We start from the raw sequence: 24,387 nt of genomic DNA on the forward strand, positions 1-24,387 counted from the left end.
TCCCTCCCTCCCTCCCTCCCTCCAGCATTCCTCTGCCTGCACCGGCTGAGCAAAGCGAGCATGCACGGGAGGACTCGCTGTTGCAGTTCTTACAATTTTTGCCTGACGGTTTAAATTTCTATTACAAATATGGAAAAAAAACGTATATAAAAGTCGCTTCGGCGTATAAGTCGCAGCACTGACAAATCTATGCAAAAAACTTTGACGTATACGCCGGAAAATACGGTACTCGGCAACTAGAAGTGGGCGGGGCTAATGCGGAAAAGCAGAAATGCTGACATTCTCTCTATGAGGGTTTTCCAGGAGCTCTGAGCTTTGAGTTCCTCATCATTTATAAAATGTCCCGACAAGGAAAAACTTTGTTCCTGTTCTTGCTACTTCAAGTAATTAAGCAATTTCTTTGGTTGTTGTGGATTATGCAAGAAGCCTGAAACCCTCATTTCTCAGAGACAAGATTCCTGTCTGTCTGCAGTTTTCTGAAGATCCTGTGGATAAGCAAGAAAAATACTGAAGCCAGTACTGAGGATGATAAAATCAAAATTTAATCTTGTTTGTTTGTTTAAATAAGAACTGGTATGCAGGAACAACTAAATGTGGATTTAGTCATAAAAATGTTATCCTGTGTGGCGACAGCATCGTTTGAGTCTGTTTCGCTGTATTTGAAAAGTTATTTTTGTTATAACTATGGAATAATACATTTTCAATGAAACTAGCAGAATTCATTTGAAAATATTTAAGATTTTAGCATCAGATGAACGTGACAAAAGTTAATCTGTAGTTAATGATGCACAATGGGGTCACTCTAGAAAATGAGATCAAGGGTTGGAAATTTTCATCAATGTACAAAATATTAAATATTCGTACTTCTGTTGTTCTGTGTATTGTTTTGTACTTTTAGTGCTCAGCATATTCTTAGTTTAGCATATTTCTTAGTTCATATCTTAGATATTATTACTGTTTTTTCTTTACAATTTATACTTTTGTTGGCTGTAACTTGCACTCTGTGTACACAGTTTCGTTCCACCACATGCACCACATGTGGTGCAAATGACAAATAAAGACACTTCGACTTTAAATGCAATGTTTTCGTTTGACTTACATTTTAGAGTGCTTTATACAGTTTTCAAAGTAGAAATTGAAGTCAGCTCTTACTTTTGTAGTTTAAAATACATCCAAGGGTTTTAGGAAAAGTTTAACACATTTGCTATTTTGTGTCCTGAGTCAGCAGAGGTCAGTGTTGTTTTTTCTGCCTCAGGTATCAAAAAGCTGCTGAAGACGCAAGTTCTGAGAAGAAAAAAGGAGTAAGTATTTCTCTACAGCTCTTAAAGCATGACAGAAACAAAGAGCTTGTTTTCCTGTGACATCAGTGTAAAAGTATTTGTGACTTTGAGTAAAAGACACGGATGTAAAATTCTGAATTTGATACAAGACGAGACAGCTGGAGATTTTCTGTTCGCAGATTAATTAGTAAGTTACAATTTCTAGTTGAGTTTGAGCCTCTTAAAGCGAACTGCATGATTAAATGGTGTGTGTCCTGCACGACTCGTTTAATTTGCTGTTGCCTCTCGTGGTGGTAAACTAATTAAAGCCTGGTGAGTTGAGGAACACACACACACACACACACTCTGTTTCATTGTGCCAACACACTACTGTCTGAGCCAAAAGTCTTGTCCTGGCTGACCTCTCATTGGCTACTTGCTGCGACAGGCAAGCTATCAAACCCATAATCCCACTTCAGTGTAATCCCTCCTTCGTAAAAGGTTCTGAGGTTCAAACTGCAGGTTAGCTGTTCGCTCGGTGCGCGAGACTGATAATCAAACCTGGACTGGGATCAGATGAGTAACAGATGAGTGCCTGCCATGAGAAAATGCAAGGTAATTTTGCAATAGTTGTGTTTCTTGGCACGTTTTCTTGGACAGCTGCTTCTAAAGATGAACATCATTCTCTGTGTAGTGACACTGCTGGTATAAAATGACAGCAGCCGCTCTCCCTGCTCCTCTTGAAACATGATTGTATTAAAAGGTGCCTTCACTGTGCTGTGAACAATAAACTAACAAAATGTTCATTTCTACTAAGCACACATTAGTCCCAATTCACATTTTAGTCTGATTTTTAACTTTTTTTTTCAATGCTTCCAATTTAAAATCCAGCAGCATGTGTTTTATGAAGCAGTAAAGAAATTTAGACATGTTTAAATTATTTCTGAATGAAACTTGGTATGAGTTTTATTCTAGTTTGAATGAGCACCAGGAAGGGCCATCTGTTTGTGTGTGTGAGGGTTGCAGGGGGGGATGGGAGGTACCTTTCCAACATGCTTATAAGAGAAGTTCTTTGGGTAAATCACAAAAATAATTAGTTTTGGTGCATGGGCCTTGTATACTGCAATATTGTTCAAACAATTCAAATCGTCTTTTCTTTATCTTTGGCCTTGTATTTTTTTAAAGTGGCTGTGATCAGAAGTTATTCAGGATTTCAGAAAATCTGTCAATATTTTTTAGGGGGGAGACTTCCACATTCTACCTGTGTTATCCATTTCTTGTTTCCGATCATGACACTGTGGTGCAGTTTATGATGATACAAAAAAAAGAAGTGAAATTTTGACCGATGGAGGACAAAACCGGCAGATGACCGGGATTTTAAAAATCTTTTAAGAAATAGAAAAGATTCAGCAAAGACCTGACCCAGGTTCTGGGATGCATCAACCTTCAGCCACGTGTCAGGTTTTCAGCTAAAAGTCTTTAAGGATCATCTTGTTGATGCTAAAATACAATTCTGTGTGTCAAACTGTGTGAGCGTTGGTGTTTTTCATAAACTCAGCTTAAGTTCGAGCACATTGTATCTTTGATCAACCGATCACTTGTCCATTTTAATTTATATAAGGACAGTCCCAAAAATTAACTGGCTGTAACAAACAAAAAAACACCCTTCTGGAAATGGTCAGATACTGAACTGAAAATGAGATAAAAAGCAGCCAAAGTCCAACGTAATCTTTAAACGTCCTCCAGGAAGCCTGGAGCAATACTGAACTGGACAACTAAAGTATTACAAGAAAGTCTGGCTGCTCGTAAGCAAAATCTAAAGAAACGAAGAACCGCTTAAGACTTTTGCACAGTATTGTCTAAAAATAAAATGTTGGTTGATAAGGTTATTTCTATCTTTATTTGTTAGCTTTAATTGAGTATTGTTGACTGTTGAGATTTCTTTGAATGAGACAGAAATGAGTAATCGGCGATCAGACAGCAGGTTACACAACGTGCCCACTCAGTCAGCCGAGCTGCTCGAAGGTCCTGATGGGCTTCATTTTTGTTAACGTAATTTATTTTTCAACTCCCGAACCTGCAAACGGACTCAGAATTGGTCCTCAGGATGTCGGTTGTTGTGACTTCAGTGATGCAGCACACCATCTAAAAACTCTTAGAGGTCCTGCTTTCTCCTGCGCTTATGGCTCAGTTCATCCTAACGGACCCACCTGAGTTTTGTTTACAATAAACATAGAAGCACAAAAAGTAAGGAAATTTGTCTGTCTTTGCTTTTTGACAATAAATCTTATGCAGACGGAAAGCCTTATTTCCCTTTTAACTAGTGCCGCAACTTTTAGGCAAATGCATTTATATATTTATGAACCTTTATTAAACCAGACAAATGAGATCACAGATCTCTTTTTCGAAGGCCCAGGCGTCCCTTGGAAAAGAGATCGTCCCGTTTTTTTTTTGTTTTTTTTTTGACTGTGCGAGGAAACCGGAGCATCCTTACAAAACCCAAGGAGAACATGCAAACTCCACCCAGAAAGAAACCTGGGGATTGAGCCCAGGACCTCCTTGCTGTGGCAACAGTGCTAACCACTAAAGCCGTCGTGCTGCCACGACCATAGGTTTTGCTGATGGAAAAACTAGTCAAATCTCTGCCAGTATAAAACGGATGTTTCTGCCATTGACTCTCGTTTTGAGTTTGTACTACCCCCCAGATGCCTGATTATCAGCACCTGTGAGCCAGCAGTGGCAGTCCAACATGTCCACAGTCTGACCAAACTATCCTCCAAGATGAGCAACGTACTGTATTTTTCAGATTATAAGGTGCACCGGATTATAAGACGCATTAAGTGAAACAAAATGGTCAGATAGGTCAAACTTTATTCAACTTATTCACAATAAGCACATAAAATTGGGTCGAGGTCAGTAAGCACAACCAGAATTAATACACGAGGCGCACCCGATTATAAGGCTCAGTCAATTTTTGAGAAAATTAAAGTATTTTAAGTGCACCTTATAGTTAAAAAAATACAGCAACTAACACAATTAAAATGTTTGACTTACAGTACGACAAGTAGTTGAAGAATGGGATGTCGTCCCACAGGTGCCAGTTGTGGCTGTGTATGGTTCATCCACATGCAACTTGGGTTTCTGTTTAATGAATAAATTGTTAAATTGCCAGTATGTTCATTCATCCACTCCACTAAACGACACCAAACTAGAGTCAATAGCAGAATAAGCTGTTTGACATTCACAGAGAAGATGTGACCATTTCCCCATGGGCTCAGCTTGTTTCTGTTCCGTGCCCTGAGATGACCTCTGCTGTGATTTGGCGCTATATAAATAAACAGGATTGAACTGAATTCTGCTGCTCAACACACAAATGCATCTTTCTAACAAACATGGCTAGATTCAAAGAGAAATAAACAGACTTTCCAATGTATAAAATTTATTGCAAGAAAAAAGCAACTTCCTTATTTTTTTTGTGCCAGATTTACATAAATATGTACATATTGTCAAAACTTTCAAGATTTTCAACACTACAGTAAACTAAATTATTTGGTTTGGTAGTGTTTTTAAGATTGTCTTTCAAAGCTAATGACAAAATTGATTTTTTTTTTTCCAAGCCTGCTGAAATGATTTATTTATTTTTCCTTGGAAAGGGTCGGTATGTGACCCACAAACCCACAAGGATCTTTTTCAACTGAACAGCTGTTGCTAAATCCTTTCACAGTAATTACTGACCCAAGCAACAAAATCTCCATGTATTTTATTTATTTATTTTTTTTGTCTAGCTTTTACTTTTTTTGTGGGTTTCCATTTATAGATTCCTCAGTTACTGCCTACGTAGCATTAAGATAAAAGGCATTTATTGATAAAAACATTCATATTTATTGATGTTTTAACATGCAGATTGTAAAGAAGTTAGTTCTTAGGGGTGAGTGGAAACAACTGTCAGCCGAAACAGGGAAGAAAGGGTTAACTTTTTCCTGAATGTATCATTTCCTGCTCTGGTTTCCTGGCTGTTCTGACTCTGTCTTTCACTTTCCTGGCGTTGGAGGGTTTGGACCGGCTCTCACAAGTAGATTCAGTCCAGCAGCTGACATCATGCAGAGCTGTCTCACACACTGACCTGAGCAGGAAGACGGACCAAAGGACTCTCACCGTACCGGCTGTTTAGTTGCACCTAGTTTGGCTACTTCGTCACATAAACAAAGGTTTCTCTTTTGTTTGTATTTGCTTGGAAAATGAGGGACAATCTTGTCACTCCGATTTTTCCATTCACACTGGAGTTGCTTCACAAAGAGTGTTACTGTTTTTTAGTCTCTTGAAGTTTCATCTCTCGTTAAGGATCCTTTAAATCCCTGTTTTCATGCGACTTTCACTGGGTTTGAAGTTTTACGTTTATTTTACATGTGGTTTAGATGGGAATGTCTTTTGGCTACACTGCTTTTTTCCTTCTCTTTAAAGCCTTATGTTATATATTAGTTATTTTGAAGATACTGTGATTATTTTAACATTTTTAAATAATATATTGGTGTTTGAGTGGTCACCTATTGTGTTTCAGGCAGGAAGTTTTGATACAAAAGGCCATTTTGTTCTCAGGGACTTATGAGTTGATTTATTCTCATGTCCACATCCTCTTTCTTCTACGTGTCGTTTCTTTTCTGGTTAAGGAACTTCCTGTCTGGAATAGTCTGTTCTACTCCTGAAGATCTCTCATTTTGTTTGCTGTTGAAATTTCAGATTTTTTGAAGTTATGTTTTGTTGAAATGTCATAAATACCCAATATCTTACCTGTTGTGGATAACTCTCTGAATTAATGTAGTTTTGACTGGATCAAAGAGCTTAATATTAGTTGGAGCGGGTCCAAAACTAAAGCAGATGGCTGTCAGAGTAAAACAATTCCAGTCTGAAAATGTTGGTGATTGTTGTACATTGTAATTATTTTAATTTCATAGCTTACATAAAAAAAATGGCTAGCACTAAAAGTGGCAGCAGAATTTAGCTGTAGCTCTTCTGGTGCAGTCTGAGGCAGTTCCAGAAAAAATACCACAATATTTCTGCTGGAATAATTATATAATGTGAAGTAGGGCATGATGGAAGGGGTTTAAAAGTAAACTTAAATTTTCCGTGAAGGTTTTTAACCTCCGGTTAGTAGCTCGTCAGTCCGATCAGAATAAAACTCCCGATTTGAGGTCGGTCAAAGATCTATGTACAACAGGTAGGATAATAATTGTTTATAACCTTCACATAAAATCCCTCTTCAAATAAATCTGAACTATCTTTTAAGACAACAAATGCGCAGTAGACGGAACCAACCTGTGTTTTTGTTTTAGAGGAGGCAAAGTCGTCACGTGTAAAATGTTTGCTCGGCCCCGCTAGCTGCTGTGAACCAACCTTTCTGACTTCGGCAGCCACATGTGGCTGCTGGAGCAGCTTTGAACAGCTGTTCACTTCATCTGCTAATGAAGCCAAGTTCAGAGTCAGGCATTTCCTCTACTCCGTCAGACTGACCTGAGGGTCTAAAGCTGTCTCTCTAGAACAGTGGATGCCACGTTACTACAAGTTTTAGCCCCTGTATAGAATTAAATCAGAGGTTCTGTTTTTTGATGAACTTTTCTTTTCCTAACAGTCTTTTGAGGGTGGAACAACGTCCCTGCGCTCTGGCAACCTGAGTGCTCTGAAGAAGCGCTGGGAGCAAGCAGGAAACAAAGATCAGGATAAAGCGCCCTCTGTTCCACCTCCAAGTCGCTCCGGCATCCTCCGCAGACATTCAGCCCTGGTCAAGCCCGCTCCGATCCAAGAAGTGCCCCCTCCTCCAGTAACCAGTCCCATCCCGCTGACCGATCAGGACGATCAGCACGCAGCCAGCCGAGTCCAACAGCCTTCTGCCGCTGCGGAGGGTAAAGACCAGAGCGGGATGGATCGGGATGAGCTAACCTGCAGAAAAACGCATGAGAAGGTTGAAGAAGTTTCCAGCAGTCTGTGTGCAAGTTCTGAAAAACCCCAAGTGCCACTAAACAAGATGAAGATGAAGTTTGAGAGGAGAGAGGACTTCACGAGCAAGGTAAGTGTCAGTTCACATAAAAAAATACTGTTAATGTTCAGTTGAACACAACTTTCAGCTTGTCGAGCCTCAGTTTGCAGTTATGAAATAAAATACCTGAATTATTACACCTTTGACGCATTAATCTTTAAATATTGTAAATATTTCAAAATTCCAACAAATCTTACAACTTTTCAAATCAGGGATGTTGACAGTACAGAATACTTTCCAGGTTCAGGTCTTTGATGAGGGAGGGGTTATGCATAATGAATATTTTACTTGGTGTAGATGGTCTTGAACAACCTCCGTCTGGAGAGTGAATGAACTAATGGATTATCAGAACAGAGCCAAGAACAAAGAGGGTTGTTGCCGTCTTAAAACAACTCCACACTCAAATATTTCACAGCATTTTACACAAATGTTACTTTATAAATCATATATTTCACATTATATGTTATTTACCATACTTGCCGCCGTATAAGTCACATCAGTCTAAAAATGTCTAAAGTGGGGAAAAACATAAAATATGTTGCTTCGCCGTATAAGTCGCATCTATTATGTGTCATCGCTGACCACCCTGAAACGTGGGCCGGTGTTGTGCCAAGAATCAATTGGTGGCCGCGGGAGCGTGCACGAGAGGACTTTAACAAGAATTTAACAAGATTAACACTTAAAACAATTGTTTGTTTGCTCCAAATTATAGCAAAGCTGTGTCTCAGTTGAACTTTTCCTTAATAAATGCACTTTGACGATCAAATCAGATGCATTTCAAAAGCAGATTCGCAGCTGCAGGAGCATGCAGAGGGAGGACTCGTGCATTTCTTCAAAATTTACCAAAATAACCACCTAAAAACAATTATTTGTTTGCTCGATATTCTAGTAAAGGTGTGTCTCGGTTGAACTTTTCCTTAATAAATGCACTTTGATGACCAAATCAGCTGCATTTCACCTGAGTGGTGCAGCAAAATGCAGCTGATTTGACGTTTGCTCTAAGAGTTCCAGATCGAGACGAAGGTGGCCTGGTATGGCAAGCCAAGTGTTTAATTAATAGCCACGTTTACCTATTAATGAGATACTCAGCTTGCTATACTACTCGAGCGCCCTCTAGTGGCTGAAAATGGTAGTGTTCAATATTTTCCATGTCAGAATGAATTAAATCGTCAGATCTCAGACAAAAACTGGGTTATAAATATGTGGGGGAAGAAAAAAAAAGTCGCAGGGCATGCTAATTTATGCAAAAACGTGCGACTTATAAAGCGAAAAATACAGTACATTGAATTCAGCGTTGTTTTGATTCACAGTGTTAATGTTGCTCAGCCTTATACGTTATTTTGCTTTATTTCTAATTTTCTTGTGAGAAAAAGAAAATTTGTTGCATGCGACTAAACATGTAGGTCACTTGGGACGAGCAGGTTTTGACCCCATTAAAATAAAATTTATGTTTTCCTCTTTGAATGACATCATTTCAAATAATTTAGTTTTCAGAATGTCTGTCGGATGTTTTAAGTTTAGTTGTCTGTGCAGGAATAATAAGTGCTTCACACGTCAAAGGTTTTCACATCTCCTTCATTTTAAAATATTATTCTTATTATTCTTTTTTCCCCACCTGGGTTTAGTGACGTACACCTCCACACTTTTCTGTCTTGTCTTTTTCCATTCTTTCTCTGAACTTTCTTTGCTGTTTGTCCAAAACAACAAGTTCTCTCTTCATCATCTGTAGCCAAGGAATGCAGGGACATTCCTGACCAAGGCCCGTCTCATTCTTCAGAGGATCGTTTCTGAGGAGCTTCTGTCGTTATCTCACTCTCTGACCCCGTCCTGGAATTCAACCTTTTTTTTTTGTCTTTGTGTTTATTGCATGCATCAATTAAAATGTGAATGTTCTTATCAGGAGAAACAATTTTTTATACTGATTTCTTGTTTTCTGCTCTTCAAGTTAAAAAAGTTACTCTTTTTTTTTATTTTTACCACTTATATCACCAGAAAGAAACTGACAGAAGACAGTCTGACCAACTTAGACTCTGTTAAGTAGAAACATAGGAGCCATCGCAACTTCACTTTTTATTGTATCTACTCATTTATTTATTTATTGCTGCAGATCAATCCTGTTCTTACAGTTATTGTGAGCTGTTAAATATGGTAGACGCCTGGAAACATAATCAACTATTTAGTTTCAATGTTCCTGATAAAACGGGTTTCTCTGGAAGAGGTTTATTTCTTACTCAGTAGGTTTTTATGTAGAGTTTCTGACGCTGGTGTGAATTTTAAAACGGTTGTTCCAGGATCTTATTGCGACACTGAACTCGAAAGCTTCATGTGATCGGACCAGTTTCTTGAGAACATTATCACTTCATATCCGTTATATGAAGAGCCATGTTCAAAACTTGAACTTCTAGCACAACGCTGACTTCCTCACCTTCATTAGAGATAAAGTTTTAGTTATCACGGTTTAAATGTGAAGCGGAAGCAGTCTCGCATGTGAAAACAGTCCTGTTCTTGTTGGCAGTCAGGATTGTTTGAAAAGGTTTGTCTCACATTCACTGACGGAGAAGTCAACCGCTCGTAACGCCTGCCGTCTTTTTGCTCCTGCAGGCCGGCAGGTCCGTGATACGAAGCACTTCATCTGAGGACATGGAGGAACCCAGCAGTAAGCGGAGATCAAATCAGGATTTGTGTCCGTTTTATGCCCGACACTCGCAGGTTGTCCTAAGATCTGCTCTTGTGCTTCAGGTCCGTTGGACAGATCACAAGGCTCTTCATCCCTGAGGGAGAAGGTGGCCAAGTACCAGTCTGCTGAAGAGGACGCCGCTCATTCTGTGAGTCCGTGGGAAGAAAACATTTCAGATTTGAAACATGTAACAATATTGCCTTGACCTCACTTCTGGTTTTGTTTAAAAACCTTAAAACAGACACACAAAAATGGATACAGTCTAAACTTGAAGTGCTCACGTGTAACTTTATTATTAGATCTTTTTTTTTTTACTGGTGATTATTGAAAAAGAATAAATGAGTTTTATGGAAAAAGCACATTTCATGCTTTGATTTCACTCAGGCATGTTTAGAGCAGACTCACTCACTTTATTGAATTAAAAAATAATATTTAAAGGACTTAATTCTTCAAAGGAAAATGATGAAGGTTTAGCCTTTTTGCTCAAGTCTTTTAAATAATGTATCGTCGAACAAGGATGAGGCTTTACTGATGGTTCTATGAGATTTAATTCCTTTGAACCTTCTTCCAGTGACCGTAGTTCATCATATGATCACAAAACACATGCAGAACGTGTGCGTCTGATTATTTTACATCATTCCCATTCACATGCTGTCCTGAACATATGCTCATCAATATTATATTAAATACTTAAAGCAACACGCCTTTTGCCTCCAGAGGGGCTGCTAGTACAAAAATATTTACTGACTCAGTGGGAAACTTGCTGCAGTACTTGGAAAAACAAGCTACACAACTGCCCTAAACAGGAAATGCAGATACGAAATAAGTGCGCAGATCAAACCGGAAGTCAACGACATCGCTGCAGAAACATCAAAATAAAATCCAATCTGTTGTAATTAAATGTACTTAATTATTTACAAATGTTATGCACAGTCACATGTGATACCACGATATCTAACACGATTAGTCAACGCTCAGAGTGCGATGTGAACGACTCTGCTACTAACAAACCACATTTTAGCTCAGGATCTGTAAAACTGATGGAGTTTGAACCATTTTTGTCCTTTCTAATGTTGATGAGCTGTGGTGTCCATCATAGAACGTGGTGACTCCAAAGTTGATCAGCTGTAGACGTCCATCCAATGATCACTTTCAGAGAATATCAATAAAATTAACTCAGTGGTTCATGAAATTTTGCTAACAGACAGACACACAGGTGGTAATTATGCCATTTTAAAATGCTTCTTTCTGCTAAAGTTACAGAATTATTGCCACTACAGTAGTCCCTCACTACTTTGCGGTTTGTTTTTCGCGGACTTGCTCTTTCACGGTTTTTCAAAATAGCATTGATTGATGGATGAGCCGCATGATGGACATGGAATTTTTATTTAAAATTAATTATTTTAAATTATTTAGTACCTGCTGCACCTTTGTGCAACCCACGCTGTGGGATAAACTTCCCGCTGCAGCTGATCAGCTGTTCTCCGTGCCGAGCGGAGAAGTGGGCGTGGTCAATGGCGCTTGCAGGTGGCAAAGAGCAGAGGAGGCAGGGAGCTGAAATCATGACATTCTGTGCTCTTTTAGAGTTTAGAAACATTTAGAATATTGCAAGAGTGTAGGAAATGTTTTAAATGCCTTAATAAATATAAATTATATACATCTATATAAATAATAAAATAAACTACTACTTGTACTATTCCTACTTGCAGTTTTTCACGCTTCAGGGTACGGATCCCCCGCGATAAATGAGGGACTACTTTACTCCTTTTTAACTTTTCAACAAAGAACTCTATGGTGATTTATTATCTAAAGCTTTTATTTCTTGTTTCCCTTTGTGCTCTTTTAATCTGGTTCAGGTTCCTAAACCATCAGCACAGGTCCATGAGAAGGACACCACCACCCCCGAGTGCAACGGTAACGTCTTCCAGATACTTGAAGGAAACGTTAACTTTTTTACTGTAACATTTATATAACATGGACTCTATTGAGTTTGGGATTTAGAGCAACATTTAATTTGCATCGCCTCATTTTCTCAGTGACTGATTCATATTTTGTTTGTTTGTTTCAGGGAAGAGTGCTGAGCCACCTAAAGCAACCAGGGTGAGGCATTCATGCATGAGGTCGACCTGCACATGTAGGAGTTAGTAAAAGCTTTTCCATCATTGTGCTTTAATGATGATGACTGCTTTATTTTTATAGAAGTTTCGTCTACCAGCGATGGAAACGTGCGTTGCTTGCCAGAAGACTGTGTACCCACTGGAGAGACTGATGGTCCATGAGCACATTTACCACAAAAAGTGCTTCTGCTGTTCTCACTGCAACTCCAAGCTGAGGTTAGTCTGCTATGAAAGCTCATCTACACTCTTACTTGACCATATTTTTGTATTTTCTCATACGAGAAAACCATAAAGATATTTTTGCTTTACGTTTCTAGTCTTTGGAACTATGCTTCGCTCCGTAACAACATCTACTGTAAGCCCCATTTCAACCAGCTGTTCAAAGCCAAAGGGAACTACGATGAAGGCTTCGGTCACCGTCCTCATAAAGAGCTGTGGGAGCCGCGAGCAGATGGAGATGAATGCGAAGAGGAGCTGAAGCCAAGAGAGCAACCAGAAATGGTAAAAAGTCTTGTTGAAAATACCCCTGATGTGCAGCCCGCTTCAAATGGGGAAACTTCTCCATCGGTGAAGGTTACAGACCTCACTGCCTTGCTGGAGAACCGCAGGCAGAAAAACGAGCCCTCTGCAGAGAAACATCAGCCGGCTGCCGAGACCCACCGGCTGAGGATCGCATGGCCTCCTCCGGCTGGAGAGGGCCACTCTGCGTCACAGCTGAGCCCAGTCTCTGAGGGGCTTCCTTCAAGCCGGATCAGGATAGGCAAGTGGCCTCCTGAGGATGACGTGCAGCCGTCGTACCAGAGCTTGGAGCGAGCCGAGCTGACGAGCCTGAGGAGGAGCACCTCTCTAAAGGAGCGCAGCCGGCCGTTTACACTCACAGCTAATCCTACCCTCAAAACCACCACCGCTCCGGGGCCCAGAGAGCTCCGCCGCCCTCTTAAATCACTGCTGGAATGGAAAAAATCATTTGAGGAAAAACAGTCATTTGAAGGAAGGTCCAACGAGGTTCAGCCGGAGAAGGAAGAGACGAAAAAGCCTCAAACACCAAATGAAGCTGCAGCGAAGGAAAGGGAGACGGAGAGTCTGCCCAAACAGCAGGAGGGACGATGTCGACAAACACGAGAGCGCGATGTGGCAGCAGAGGAGGGAAAAGAGAGCCTTTCTCCTCACACTCCTCCTCCATCTTCTCCTGTGCAGCCGAAAGAGAACCGGACCTCCCAGGACGTGGGCTTCTGGGAGGAGGACAAAGACGACGATGCTGAAGATCTGAGTGCCGAGGACATCATCAAGAGGAATCGCTATTATGAAGACGAGGATGACGAGGACTCGATAGTGTAGGACTTTCACATCCAAACCCCACAAAGCATCTTCCGGTTTCATTGTCAGCTGTAGGTGGATCAGTAGTTGAGCTTTGCCTGACTTTGAGTCTGTGTACACATTTTACTGTTTTTTATACACATTTTAATCTTTTTCTTCTACAAGCGCCTTGTAAATGGCTATACTGAAAGATAAACCTCTCAAATTGCATCATTGGAGCTTTAAGCTCGTCTTTTGAAGACGAGGCGGTCTTTGTGACCTTTTCAAATGGAGAAAAGGACTAAAAGTCAGATAAATGATTAAGTTTAGGATTTTAGCTCAGCTTTTAAGAAATGCGTCTGAGTGTTGTCCTCTCAGGGATGAAACAGTCGTTTGTGTTGTTGTCTTCTGGTGTCCATGCTTTTGTTGTGGGTCTTCCTCCAGAGCAGAAACATCACTGCTCTCTGCTTTGATTATAAAGTGTTTTAGAATCGTGTTTTATTTCTAGTAATGTGCTGAAGTCGGGACGCCTCCGGTTTTGACTGTGATCAGTCACTTTTCTGTAACGTCTGCAGCTTTTGTAAAATTGATCTCATGAAAAACTTTGAATAGTTTCCACAATAAGACTGTTAAGATTTTTCCCTGGGGCCTTCCAAGTCTTAAACATCATAATCCATGTTGTAGTTCGTGATTTTGTGTTTTATGGAAATTGATTTTGCGTGATATGTCTATTAAAACCTCGATTTCACATCCTGTTGTTTAAATTAATTCAAATTTTACTGTTGTGCTTAGTTGTCTTTATTTTAACAACACTAATGGTAAAACCTAAATGTTTATTCTTCACTTCCAAGGAACAGACGAGCGTCTCTGGTGCTGATCTTTACTTTATCTATTAAACCAGACGTTTGATTTCAGAGAATTTTGTTTTTGTATTACAAAACCTGAAGAAAAAAAAAATCAGCAGTAAGTTTTTTTTATATGAATTTATTAACATTTTTGGCATAATTGCTTTAATGTACAAAGAATAGTCCAGCAGAAAAACAAAAATACATGAAAGAATCTGTGAGCGCAGTATAAACAAGACGCAGAAGGTCCAAAGGATCATTCCTTGCTTACAAGAAGTGTCACCAAAAGTGAACAATAAAAGAAAACTAAATTAAATAAAACCGTGAATATACTTACAGTAAGGCTGATGTGACTGTACACTTAAGTGCTCTCAGCACACAAACTAGCAGCAACTCGTTGTGAAACCAACCAGAAAATAAAATATTTGCAGAAAGGAAAACTAAATATGACAGCAGGGTTATTAAATAAACATTCCTGAAGGTTTGGAGCCCAACATGGATACGGCAACGTGTCTTTGGCTCTTTGCACCGACAAACATTTGCATGACCAGAATTCATTTTTAATATCGACTGGGTTTTTAGATCCAATATTTTGGAAAATAAAAGACTTAAATGATTCACACCATTAGCTATTTGGATCCTGTGTACTCGTTCAGAACATTTGCTTTCTATTTTTAAATATATGAAAAAAGTCGGTCACGATTAACAACTTATTGCATTTTTATGGAATAAAACCTGTAAAATGTAAAGAAAAAAAATGCAAATTTGCACACACACGTGAACAGACACCGTATTTTCCAGACTATAAGGTGCACTTAAAATACTTTATTTCTCAAAAATCGACTGTGAGCCTTATGCATTAATTCTGGATGTGCTTACTGACCTCAAACTAATTTTATGTGGTTATTGTGAACGAGTTGAATAAAGTCTGACTTGCCTGTTTTGCTTAATGCACTTTATAATCCGGTGTGCCTTATAGTCTGAGAAATACGGTAATTGGGCTCAGAATCTTTAGCGTTTTTGTGAATGAATGATATGCAAGTAAAATTTGGTTAAAAAAATAGATTGTCAGCAGTCTTACCGTTGGAAATAGTGGCTATAAAAAGATGACAGCATTACATGGACAACAGTTTTGGCAGTTAAGTTGAATTGAAAACAAATGAGGGGAAAAAAATCCCAATGGCAAACTTAAGAAAATTAATTAAAATTTGGCTTTTAAGTATTCCTGAGCAGCACATAATCAGCACAGTATGGCTTATTTTTCAACACAAAGACCTACAACCAGATACTTTAACTAAAAAGGAATAAAGTTTCACAATGTTTAGCCCTTAATTTTTGACCCGACAACAATTACAAACCGTTTTCTAACGTCGGTGTGAATATTTTTGAAATCCTGTTTCTCAAAACGCTCAGAGGTTAGCATTGATTTTTAGCTTTATAAACAGAATTTAGACCTTTTTCTTCCGATATCTCGGCTAAACTTTAAAATACGAGAAAAAAGAAACCGTGTGAAGTTTTACTGAACAACCAAATGTTTATATAATTTTTTTTAAATGAGTAAAACTATAGGATCCAACGCGTCGCCTCGAATCTTTCTGAAAATGAGAAGCGCACATCAACAGATGTCGACTAAAACTTAAGAACCCAAAAGAAAACTCCCTGTAATGTTTCACATCTATCTGCTACGGCCGTGGTGTTTCTAGAATCTAAATGCTTTAATAATTATTGCTATCAACTGTTCAAAGAGACAAAGAAATAAAAACGTGACTATAACCGCACAGCGTTCAGCTCGAGTGATCAAGACATTCATGATTCTGAGATCTTCTGGATTCATCCTTACAGTCATGTGGATAAAAGATCCACGTTCTGCTGACAGGTGGGTTTAAAATATTTTAAACCAAAAGGTCTTTACAGCATCAAAACGAACCGTTAGCTGGATTCATACTTCAAGATAAGAAAACGATTAAAAAAACGTGTTCTAGAATTGTCGTTACTGTATTTTTTTGTTGTTTATGAAACCGTTTCCTCAAATGAAGCTGCTTCACATCCGAGCACCGGCCCACACGTCCAGAACCACAACAGTGACGCACGCGGCCGAGTTGTGCAGCCTCTGCTGCAGCGCTCCGACCACTGAGTGTCAGTAACGCTCCATCAGTCGAGGCTCAGCAGCTGAAAGTCTGAACGCCACACATCAGCTGATTTTTACTACTGCGCACCCTGAACAGGATCCATTTATAACCCGACGTCTGCTCTATCTGAACTCTTACATTCATTACTCAGGTGAGACCTTTTTTTTTGGCATTTTAATAAACTTCCTGCTATGATTTATACCACAATAATATTTAACGTTTAAAAACCTTATGTTTTTACAGTAAATAAAATCAATTTAGAACAAAGCACATTTTTGGCACACAGAACATTTTGATCAGTCTTTGAAACACGTTTTGCCAGCATGTTCAGTGATTTTTATACAATAAAGGAGACGTCCTCCAGCTTCGTGTTAAAGTGATGTTTTGGGGGTTTTTTCATGTGAGGGGATCATTTATTGTCCCGTTTCTCAAGCGTCATCGTTTATCCTATTCTGGTTTGACCAAATCAGCCGCTGAGGGGTTGCAGGTCCACCCTCACCTTCTCCCCAGTGCTCATCATACCAATAGTGGGATAGAAACCTGCTGCTGGTAAGGCCACTTCTTTCCTTCCCACCACCTTTCCGTTCCGAGTGAAAAACACCTGTTCCAAGAGAGAAGTGGAAAAAAGAGAAGAGTGAAAATTTGCACCGATTAGACCAATTTAGTTCTGATTAGGGTTTCAAAATGCCAGGAATTTTAAATAATGGAAACGTTCTATGGGAATAATGGGGAATTAACCTGGAATTTGACATATTGATGGCTAGCTCTCAACTTTAAATGTAGCTGAGGAAGTTTATTTTAGTATAATTGGTTAAAACGTCTAGATTTCATTGCTGTGCCGTGCAATGAGGTACCACACTCTAACAAAAGAGAAACCGTCACCTGGACGTGTAGAGACAGATGGAAGTGGAAACATGTAAAAAGTTTACTTCAGAATTATATTTAGTTTTGTGAATTACAATTTATTCTTTTCTTTGTTTTTATGTAGATAAAATGACCCAAAAGACCAAATGATCAAACAACATGTAAAAAGTTTGTTCAGAGTTGTGCGCATGAAATTTAACATTCTCTGTACGTAAATTTAGACAACTGAATTAATTCTTGAAATTCTTAAATGACTGATTTTTATGACTGAGCTTTAGGGCCACGTTAAGGAAAAAAAAATAAAATTACATTACGAGAAGTCATAAAATTCTGAGAATAAAGTTGAAATATTATGAGAATAAACTCGTGATACATCCCGAGTCGGCTCGCACCTGCTGTGGACCACAGACATATATATGTAGACGCCTCTGAGCGCTGAATCGTACGTCCACATCGCCGCCATTTTGAATGTGGCAAAAGTGAAGCAATAGATAGAAGATGTCTCATTCATTCACAGTGGCAACACGGAAAAAGCTGAACAAGACTGTTCTTTTCCAAAGTTTATAACACACATGCACACACACACACACATGCACACACACACACACACACACAAATAGTTGTTGTAAACACTCAAAATAATACATATGTTGGTTTAGTGCTTACCTATAACCTAAATATTTAAGGAGTAAACATTTTTAATAATCATGTTAAAAGTTACAAATGTTGTCTTTGATATCGGTTTGTTTTCCATATATATTAGTGTGTGTGATTGACAGGCATTAACTTCAAACACTTTGTAGAACGGTGCTTATGAAGATCAGTCCATTTGCTTGTTTTCCTTGTTGACCGGCAGATCTGCCACATTCAATATGGCGGATGCTCCAACGTACCGCTGCAGCGGCCAGCCTGCTCAACGAGGCGTCTACGTATTTATGTCTATGCTATGAACAGCATCCAATGAGAGTCACTGTGTTTATGAAGTAGTCTACGATCACTTTTGGGTCACCATTTGTCAAATATGCCTCCATCCACATTATGTCACGACTCAATCCGTCAGTGCATCAACGTCATACAGCTTCAGTTTATCTGTCATCATTTTACCGCAGTTGTAAGACTGCTTTTTCATTCATAATGTCATTTTTTTATTATTATTCTTAGAGTGGCCCTAAAGCTTCGTTGTAGATTTTTGTTTTGTTTCTTATGAAAAATAACGTCAGATAATGTGAACAATTTGTACATTTAGTCAAAGATGAAAACAACAACAACAAAAAAAAGGACAAAAAAGGTTGAAAATCCATTGTTCTCTGAGAGGTGTGGCTGTGACAGTGATGTCATCAGTGATGTAATGCCACGGAAATTAGATAATTAAATTTGTTACTCTTATGAACTTTGGGTAAACTCATTATTTCCCTGACATTATTTGCATGCTGATCAAACAAAACGTTGAGATTTTTGTTTGAACTGCACAAAATTTCCAGTTTCTTTCCATGAATTCCTAATCCATCACAAAATGTTTTCGGTTTGGAATATTTCCGACATTCCCCAGCTCTTTCCATAAAAAACTTGTGAAAAATTTCCTTTGCAACTCAAATTCTGACCATATGAGCCAATCAGTCTTAGAATGAAATTATTTCTACAAAGTGAGATCGCTCTTTCTGTTACAAGTAAGATTTTAAAAGTAATCTTTCCACAAAACCCAACTTCAGATCTGAACTTTGAATAAGTTACATTGAGATCTACAACGGTATCTCACCATGACCTTCCTCCCCTCTAAATCTTCTCCCTCCTCCTCTTCCTCCTCCTCATCGTCATTGTTTGCATACAAGTCATTCTGAACCTCGCTGGGCTTAGGAACCACGTCCAGCTCCCAGTCGTCTCCGTCATCTGAAAGAACCCAGCGAGGAAACAAGGAGTCAGTGGGCTCATGTTGAAAAGGGAACCTTAAAAAAAGCAGCAAACAATATGGAGGCGTTCATGTGCACCATCAAGGTTGAAGTCACGTGGAAACATGATCCCACAGCCCATGACGTCCCCCGCAAAACACCGAGGCCCAAAAGGGTCCCCGACCCCACTTCCATGGAACAACTTTCCATCGTCTGCAAAACATGAGGAAGCAGGTTAGACTCTTATCTTTTACCATCAGCGTGTGAAGAGAGAAAATTAAAACAAAACCTAAACAAACATGTAGATATTTCCACGTTCATCTACTGATAACTGGGCTTTCAGCTCGGCTGATCTGCTTGAATCAGACTTCAGAGGGAAATGCGAGCTGCTACAGAAATGTTATGTAGAAACTGTACAGGACACGCCTCAACTATTAGCACTACAGAGATAACTTCTTTATCAAGAGTTTGTTTTTTTACACTTTCCAGCAAATACAAAATCAAACAGGATCAAAAACTTATAACTGTTACATTTTTATTAGCACTGCTATCAATAAACAAAAGCTCATTCTAACATCTGTACCATTACCACTAACTGTTTATGGCGGGCTGATTTAATTTGCTATAAAACAAATGACAACAAACTAGAGGGAAGTTTGATTTAGGCAAAAAGCAAAAAGCATTCATGCAGCAGCTCAAAGTTGGTTGTTGTTCCAATAATTGTGTGAACGCTCACGAAGCATTCACACTATTGTGATCCATTTGTCTTCCGTACATTTTTCTGCATCTTTCTCGTTCCACAATTTGTGCCATTTCACCAAATCTTATATCAAAATGTTCAGCTCGTTCAGGAGAAGGGTGCTATGACATTTGCTATTGGTGCAACTTTAGCTTTTTGAAATATTTAGCCTTTTCTGCCATTTTTTTTCTCATTAAAAAAAAAATGAATTGAGCTCATTTTACATCCTTCAAATCTTTAGATCTATTTACAACCTTTTACTGCTCCTTTCACATTTTGTTCTGGTTCAGCTTCTTTCAGAGTCAGAGTCAGAGATTCTTTATTGTCATTCGCACCTCATGTGGTACATGTGGTGGGACGAAATTATGTACACAGGGTCCCAGTTACATCCAACAATAAAATGCAAAAGAAAAACAATTATAACATCTAAGATATGAACTAAGAAAAACATAAACTAAATATACACTAAGCACTAATAGCATTTAAAAAAAAAACATTACGTCGAACATCAGCACGAACATGAGCATGAGTCTGTGTGAGCAGATGTGCGCGCATGAACGCATCAACATTGAAACAGATCAGCAGCAACATGAAACAGATCAGCAGCAACATGATGTGATTTTCACAGTGATTATTCTGGTTAGAGATTCATGAGTCCAACAGCCTCAGGGTAGAAGCTGTTCCTCAGTCTAGTGGTTCTACACTTAATGCTCCTTAACCTCCTTCCTGAGAGGAGCAGGGCAAAAAGTGTGTGTGCTGGGTGAGTGAGGTCCTTCATGATGCAGTTGGCTCTCTTCCTGCATCTGGAGGTGTAGATGTCTGTGATGGTGGGGAGGCCGACTCCAACAGTCTTCTGTGCAGCCTTCACCACTCTCTGCAAAGCTTTTCTTTCTGCAGCTGTGCAGCCTCCATGCCACACGATGCTGGAGCACAGGATGCTCTCCACTGCACACCTGTAGAAGGAGGTGAGGACTGAGCTTCCCAGACCAGCTCGTCTCAGCCGCCTGAGGAAGTAGAGTCTCTGATGAGCTTTCTTGATCAGGCTGGTGGTGTTGTTGCTCCAGCTGAGGTTATCATTCATGTGTACACCCAAGTACATGTAGCTGGAGACCACTTCCACCGCAGATCCTCTTATGTTCAGGGGAGTGTAGATGTTTTTGTTCCTTCTGAAGTCCACAATCATCTCCTTTGTCTTCTTCACATTGATGTGAAGGTTATTCTCTCTGCACCAGCTCTCCAGGTGTTCCACCTCTTGCCTGTAGCTGGACTCATCATTGTTTGTGATGCATCCCACCACCGCTGTATCATCTGCAAACTTTACGATGTGACAGCCTGGATGGGTAGCTGCACAATCATACGTGAGCAGAGTAAACAGGAGGGGGCTCAACACACATCCCTGAGGAGAGCCAGTGCTGAGGGTTATGGTGGAGGAGAAGTTGTGGATCCTCACTAACTGTGGTCTGTTTGTTAAGAAGTCTAGTACCCAATTGCAAATGGAGGGGCTTAGTCCTAGTGTGAATAGTTTGTCCATCAGGGTTTGGGGGATCATGGTGTTGAAGGCGGATGTGAAGTCCACAAAGAGCAGACAGACGTAAGAGTTTTTCTGCTCCAGGTGGTTAAGAGCAGTGTGGACCACAGAGGAGATGGCATCCTCTGTTGATCGGTTCTCACGGTATGCATACTGATGAGGGTCCTCGTTGATGTTGATGGCTGTTTTGATGTGAGTCATGACCAATATTTTGAAGCATTTAGCGACTATCAGCAACTATCAACTTTCAGCTTCCTTGTACAAATTTAAACATTAATTCAGCTACTTTCAGCTAATATCAGCAGGTTTTTTTTTTCCCAACTTTTTAAAAATCCTTTCAGATTCTTTCTGCCAACTACAATATTTTTGTGCTTCTAACTTCTTTCTGCTAATTTTAGCTTATTATGCTCCCTTCAGCTTATTTCTGCAAGTTTCAGCTTTTTCTACTTTATAGCTGCTTTTATGCTAATTTAAGCTTTTTTAAAATAATTTCCACTTTTTTGTGCTCCTTTTTACTTCTTTCAGCCTAATTGGGCAAACATGTTCTTTCTGATTTAAGCTTGTTCAAACTTTATTCAGCTAGCTTTTTTAGCCAGTTTTAGCTGTTTTCAGATAAATTCAAGTTTTCAGCTAATTTCTGCTACTTTTAGCCTAATTAACTTTTTTTCTGCTAATTTCAGCTTGTTATGCTCCTTTCATCTTATTTCTGCTAGTTTCAGCTCTTTCGGCTATTACAGCTACTATTTAGCTTTTTCTGCTAATTCAGTTAATTTATATAGCGCTATATCACAACAAAGTTGTCTCAGGGCATTTTACAGGACCATTCACATATATAAAAAGGCCAATTAGTAAATTTCTCTAAGGAATTCCACATTTTTAAAATTTATTTCAGCTTCTTCCACTTCCTTCTGGTAATTTATTCAGCATTTTCATCCACTTTTCACAAATTTGTTGCCAAGTTCAGCTTTTTGAGTTAATTCCTTAATTGTTGTGCTCATTTCTGCTTATTTAAACCTAATTCAGCAAATATGTGTTATTTCTGCTTTCTTCTGCTAACTTGGGCTTGTTCTTCTTTTTCAGCATATTTTTAGATAATTTCAGCTGTTTTTCAGCAAGTTCTTCTGCAATAAGCATTTGCACTGCATTTTTGCAAGAAATGCAATTTCTCTAGTTTTCAAAGCTTTTCAACATCATTTAGCAGATTTTCCCCTAACCTTTACAGTTTTTTCTGTTGTCTGCTCAAACATTCCAGTTGGGAGAGTTTTGTTATGTTTTCACATCGAGTCATACGGCCTTTCACTCAAACTTGCTGCTGGAATCAGAACGGGACAACTGCAGGATGAAGAAAACGGGGGTCCAGATGAAAACAGACTTCAGGGGGAAAACAGTTCAAGCTTTTTTTCAAGGGAATCATAGCATACTAATTACAAGTTATGAGCACAGTGTAATTCCAAGCTATTAATATTGTTTTAGTCTGATTTTTTTTTCAGACTCGACTACAGAAATTGTTCTACACCCACAGTTATTATCAACAGTCTGAGCAAACAGGAATCAATCAGAGACAGGAAGAGGTGAATGAACTGCTGCCTCGATGAAAAACACCACGCTGGTCATACCGAACTATTTACCCAATTGGCCAGTTTTCACATGTCCTCCTGATTATGTTTACATCCCTCTTGTTGCTAACCAACCAAATGCACGTGACGTCATCCACTTCGTCGGCAAAACACTTTTGCTTCGGTATCCAAGTAGTTTCAAGTATTGAGAACCGATATAAACAGCTTCCTTACAGAAACGGTTCTTGTATCTAAAAACCTACAGATAATGACCGGACTCGAACATTATTTACCTGCATGATAAGCTATGGATCCTCTGCTCCAACCTGGATGTCTGTTTTTTGGATAGTCCTGAAAATCAAAAAGAGAAGTTAGTTGAAGGAACGAACTACGCTCAGTCACAAAAACAAAAGCACCCAGGAAGAGCGAACCAGTTTGGGTATGTTGTGGTGCACGTGCAGACCGTACATGGGTTTGTGTTTGCAAAGAGCTGGCACATCTAAAACAGATGGCGTGATGGCGTTATCAGGCAGCTACTAGAGCATCCAACGGTTAAAACAGTGAGTGATGGTCAGCGGAAACAGAAAATGTATGTAGACTCAGACAGCACTAACAGCACTTGATAGGAGTCATTGTAGGATTGTGTTGTGAAAACAATTACCATTCATTCATTCAACCTTTATTTAGACGGGTAAATCCCATTGAGCCTCGAGGACTCATTTACAAGAGAGACCTGAAAATTACCAAGCATCTGCAGCTTGACGACGGTACCACTGGGTACACGATGGCCTCTCCATTGGCCCAGATAGACCACATCGCAGAAGAACTGTTATATTGTGCAGCAATCATTAAAGAAAGCCATCTGTAACTGCCATCAAGGCTCAAGTATTAGACTCTTCACAACATCCTGCCCCAGGTGGCAACGCCTGCCATCAGCCACGCTACAAACTCACAGTTTCATGTGTGGGCTACCAACGGGGCTTAATTTGAGCCGGATCCAGGAACTCTCTTATTTTGACAGGGTGCGTTCCGGTAACAGTTTGCTTGGATCCAGTAACTCTCAGGCTTACTAATAAAGTTGTGAACAAATATGACTACCTCGAACAAACAAAACTTATAATGGATATGTAAACTGAAAATAATTACATAAACACTAATTTTAAACACAACAGCCACTCACGAATATATGAGCGCCCCCTTCCAGTAGCATTTCCGCGTCTACTCTTAATAAAATTTCCGTGGTGGGGTTGAGTGCCGAGCCAACCAGGCAGCCGTACGCGGGCAGGTGCCTGGAGGTTCTAATGTGGAGTCGCACAACGAGCGGGGACAGCGTTAGGCTCTGAACCGTCCAGTAAAGGGGGTGGTGTCGGATGCTTGACAGAAGCTGAGTGTTTACATATGTAGGTAAACGTAGATGTTTAACAACCTGTTAAAATACAACAAAATGCAGGAAATCCCAT

General features: G+C 39.5%; 2 protein-coding genes across 2 annotated transcripts in view; one reads left to right on the forward strand and one right to left on the reverse strand.

Annotated features, from left to right (window-relative positions):
- Window positions 1–13,761, forward strand: part of LOC119412585 (LIM domain and actin-binding protein 1) — a 19,723-nt gene extending 5,962 nt beyond the window's left edge. The window contains exons 3-10 of the mRNA XM_037679614.1: window positions 1,256–1,301; window positions 6,886–7,320; window positions 9,892–9,946; window positions 10,030–10,115; window positions 11,824–11,881; window positions 12,036–12,067; window positions 12,167–12,300; window positions 12,402–13,761. Of these exons, the coding sequence (XP_037535542.1) occupies window positions 1,256–1,301; window positions 6,886–7,320; window positions 9,892–9,946; window positions 10,030–10,115; window positions 11,824–11,881; window positions 12,036–12,067; window positions 12,167–12,300; window positions 12,402–13,422 (1,867 nt within the window). The 3' untranslated portion in view covers window positions 13,423–13,761. The remainder of the gene's footprint in view (window positions 1–1,255; window positions 1,302–6,885; window positions 7,321–9,891; window positions 9,947–10,029; window positions 10,116–11,823; window positions 11,882–12,035; window positions 12,068–12,166; window positions 12,301–12,401) is intronic.
- Window positions 13,762–16,414: 2,653 nt separating this feature from the next.
- Window positions 16,415–24,387, reverse strand: part of spryd3 (SPRY domain containing 3) — a 20,746-nt gene continuing 12,773 nt past the window's right edge. Inside the window, exons 8-11 of the mRNA XM_037679615.1 lie at window positions 23,221–23,278; window positions 19,204–19,317; window positions 18,975–19,105; window positions 16,415–16,955 (exon numbers count right to left, since the gene is read on the reverse strand). Of these exons, the coding sequence (XP_037535543.1) occupies window positions 16,821–16,955; window positions 18,975–19,105; window positions 19,204–19,317; window positions 23,221–23,278 (438 nt within the window). The 3' untranslated portion in view covers window positions 16,415–16,820. The remainder of the gene's footprint in view (window positions 16,956–18,974; window positions 19,106–19,203; window positions 19,318–23,220; window positions 23,279–24,387) is intronic.

This window comes from Nematolebias whitei, chromosome 7 (assembly GCF_014905685.2).
Source record: "Nematolebias whitei isolate Nwh7 chromosome 7, NemWhi1, whole genome shotgun sequence".
Classification (NCBI taxonomy): Eukaryota; Metazoa; Chordata; class Actinopteri; order Cyprinodontiformes; family Rivulidae; genus Nematolebias; species Nematolebias whitei.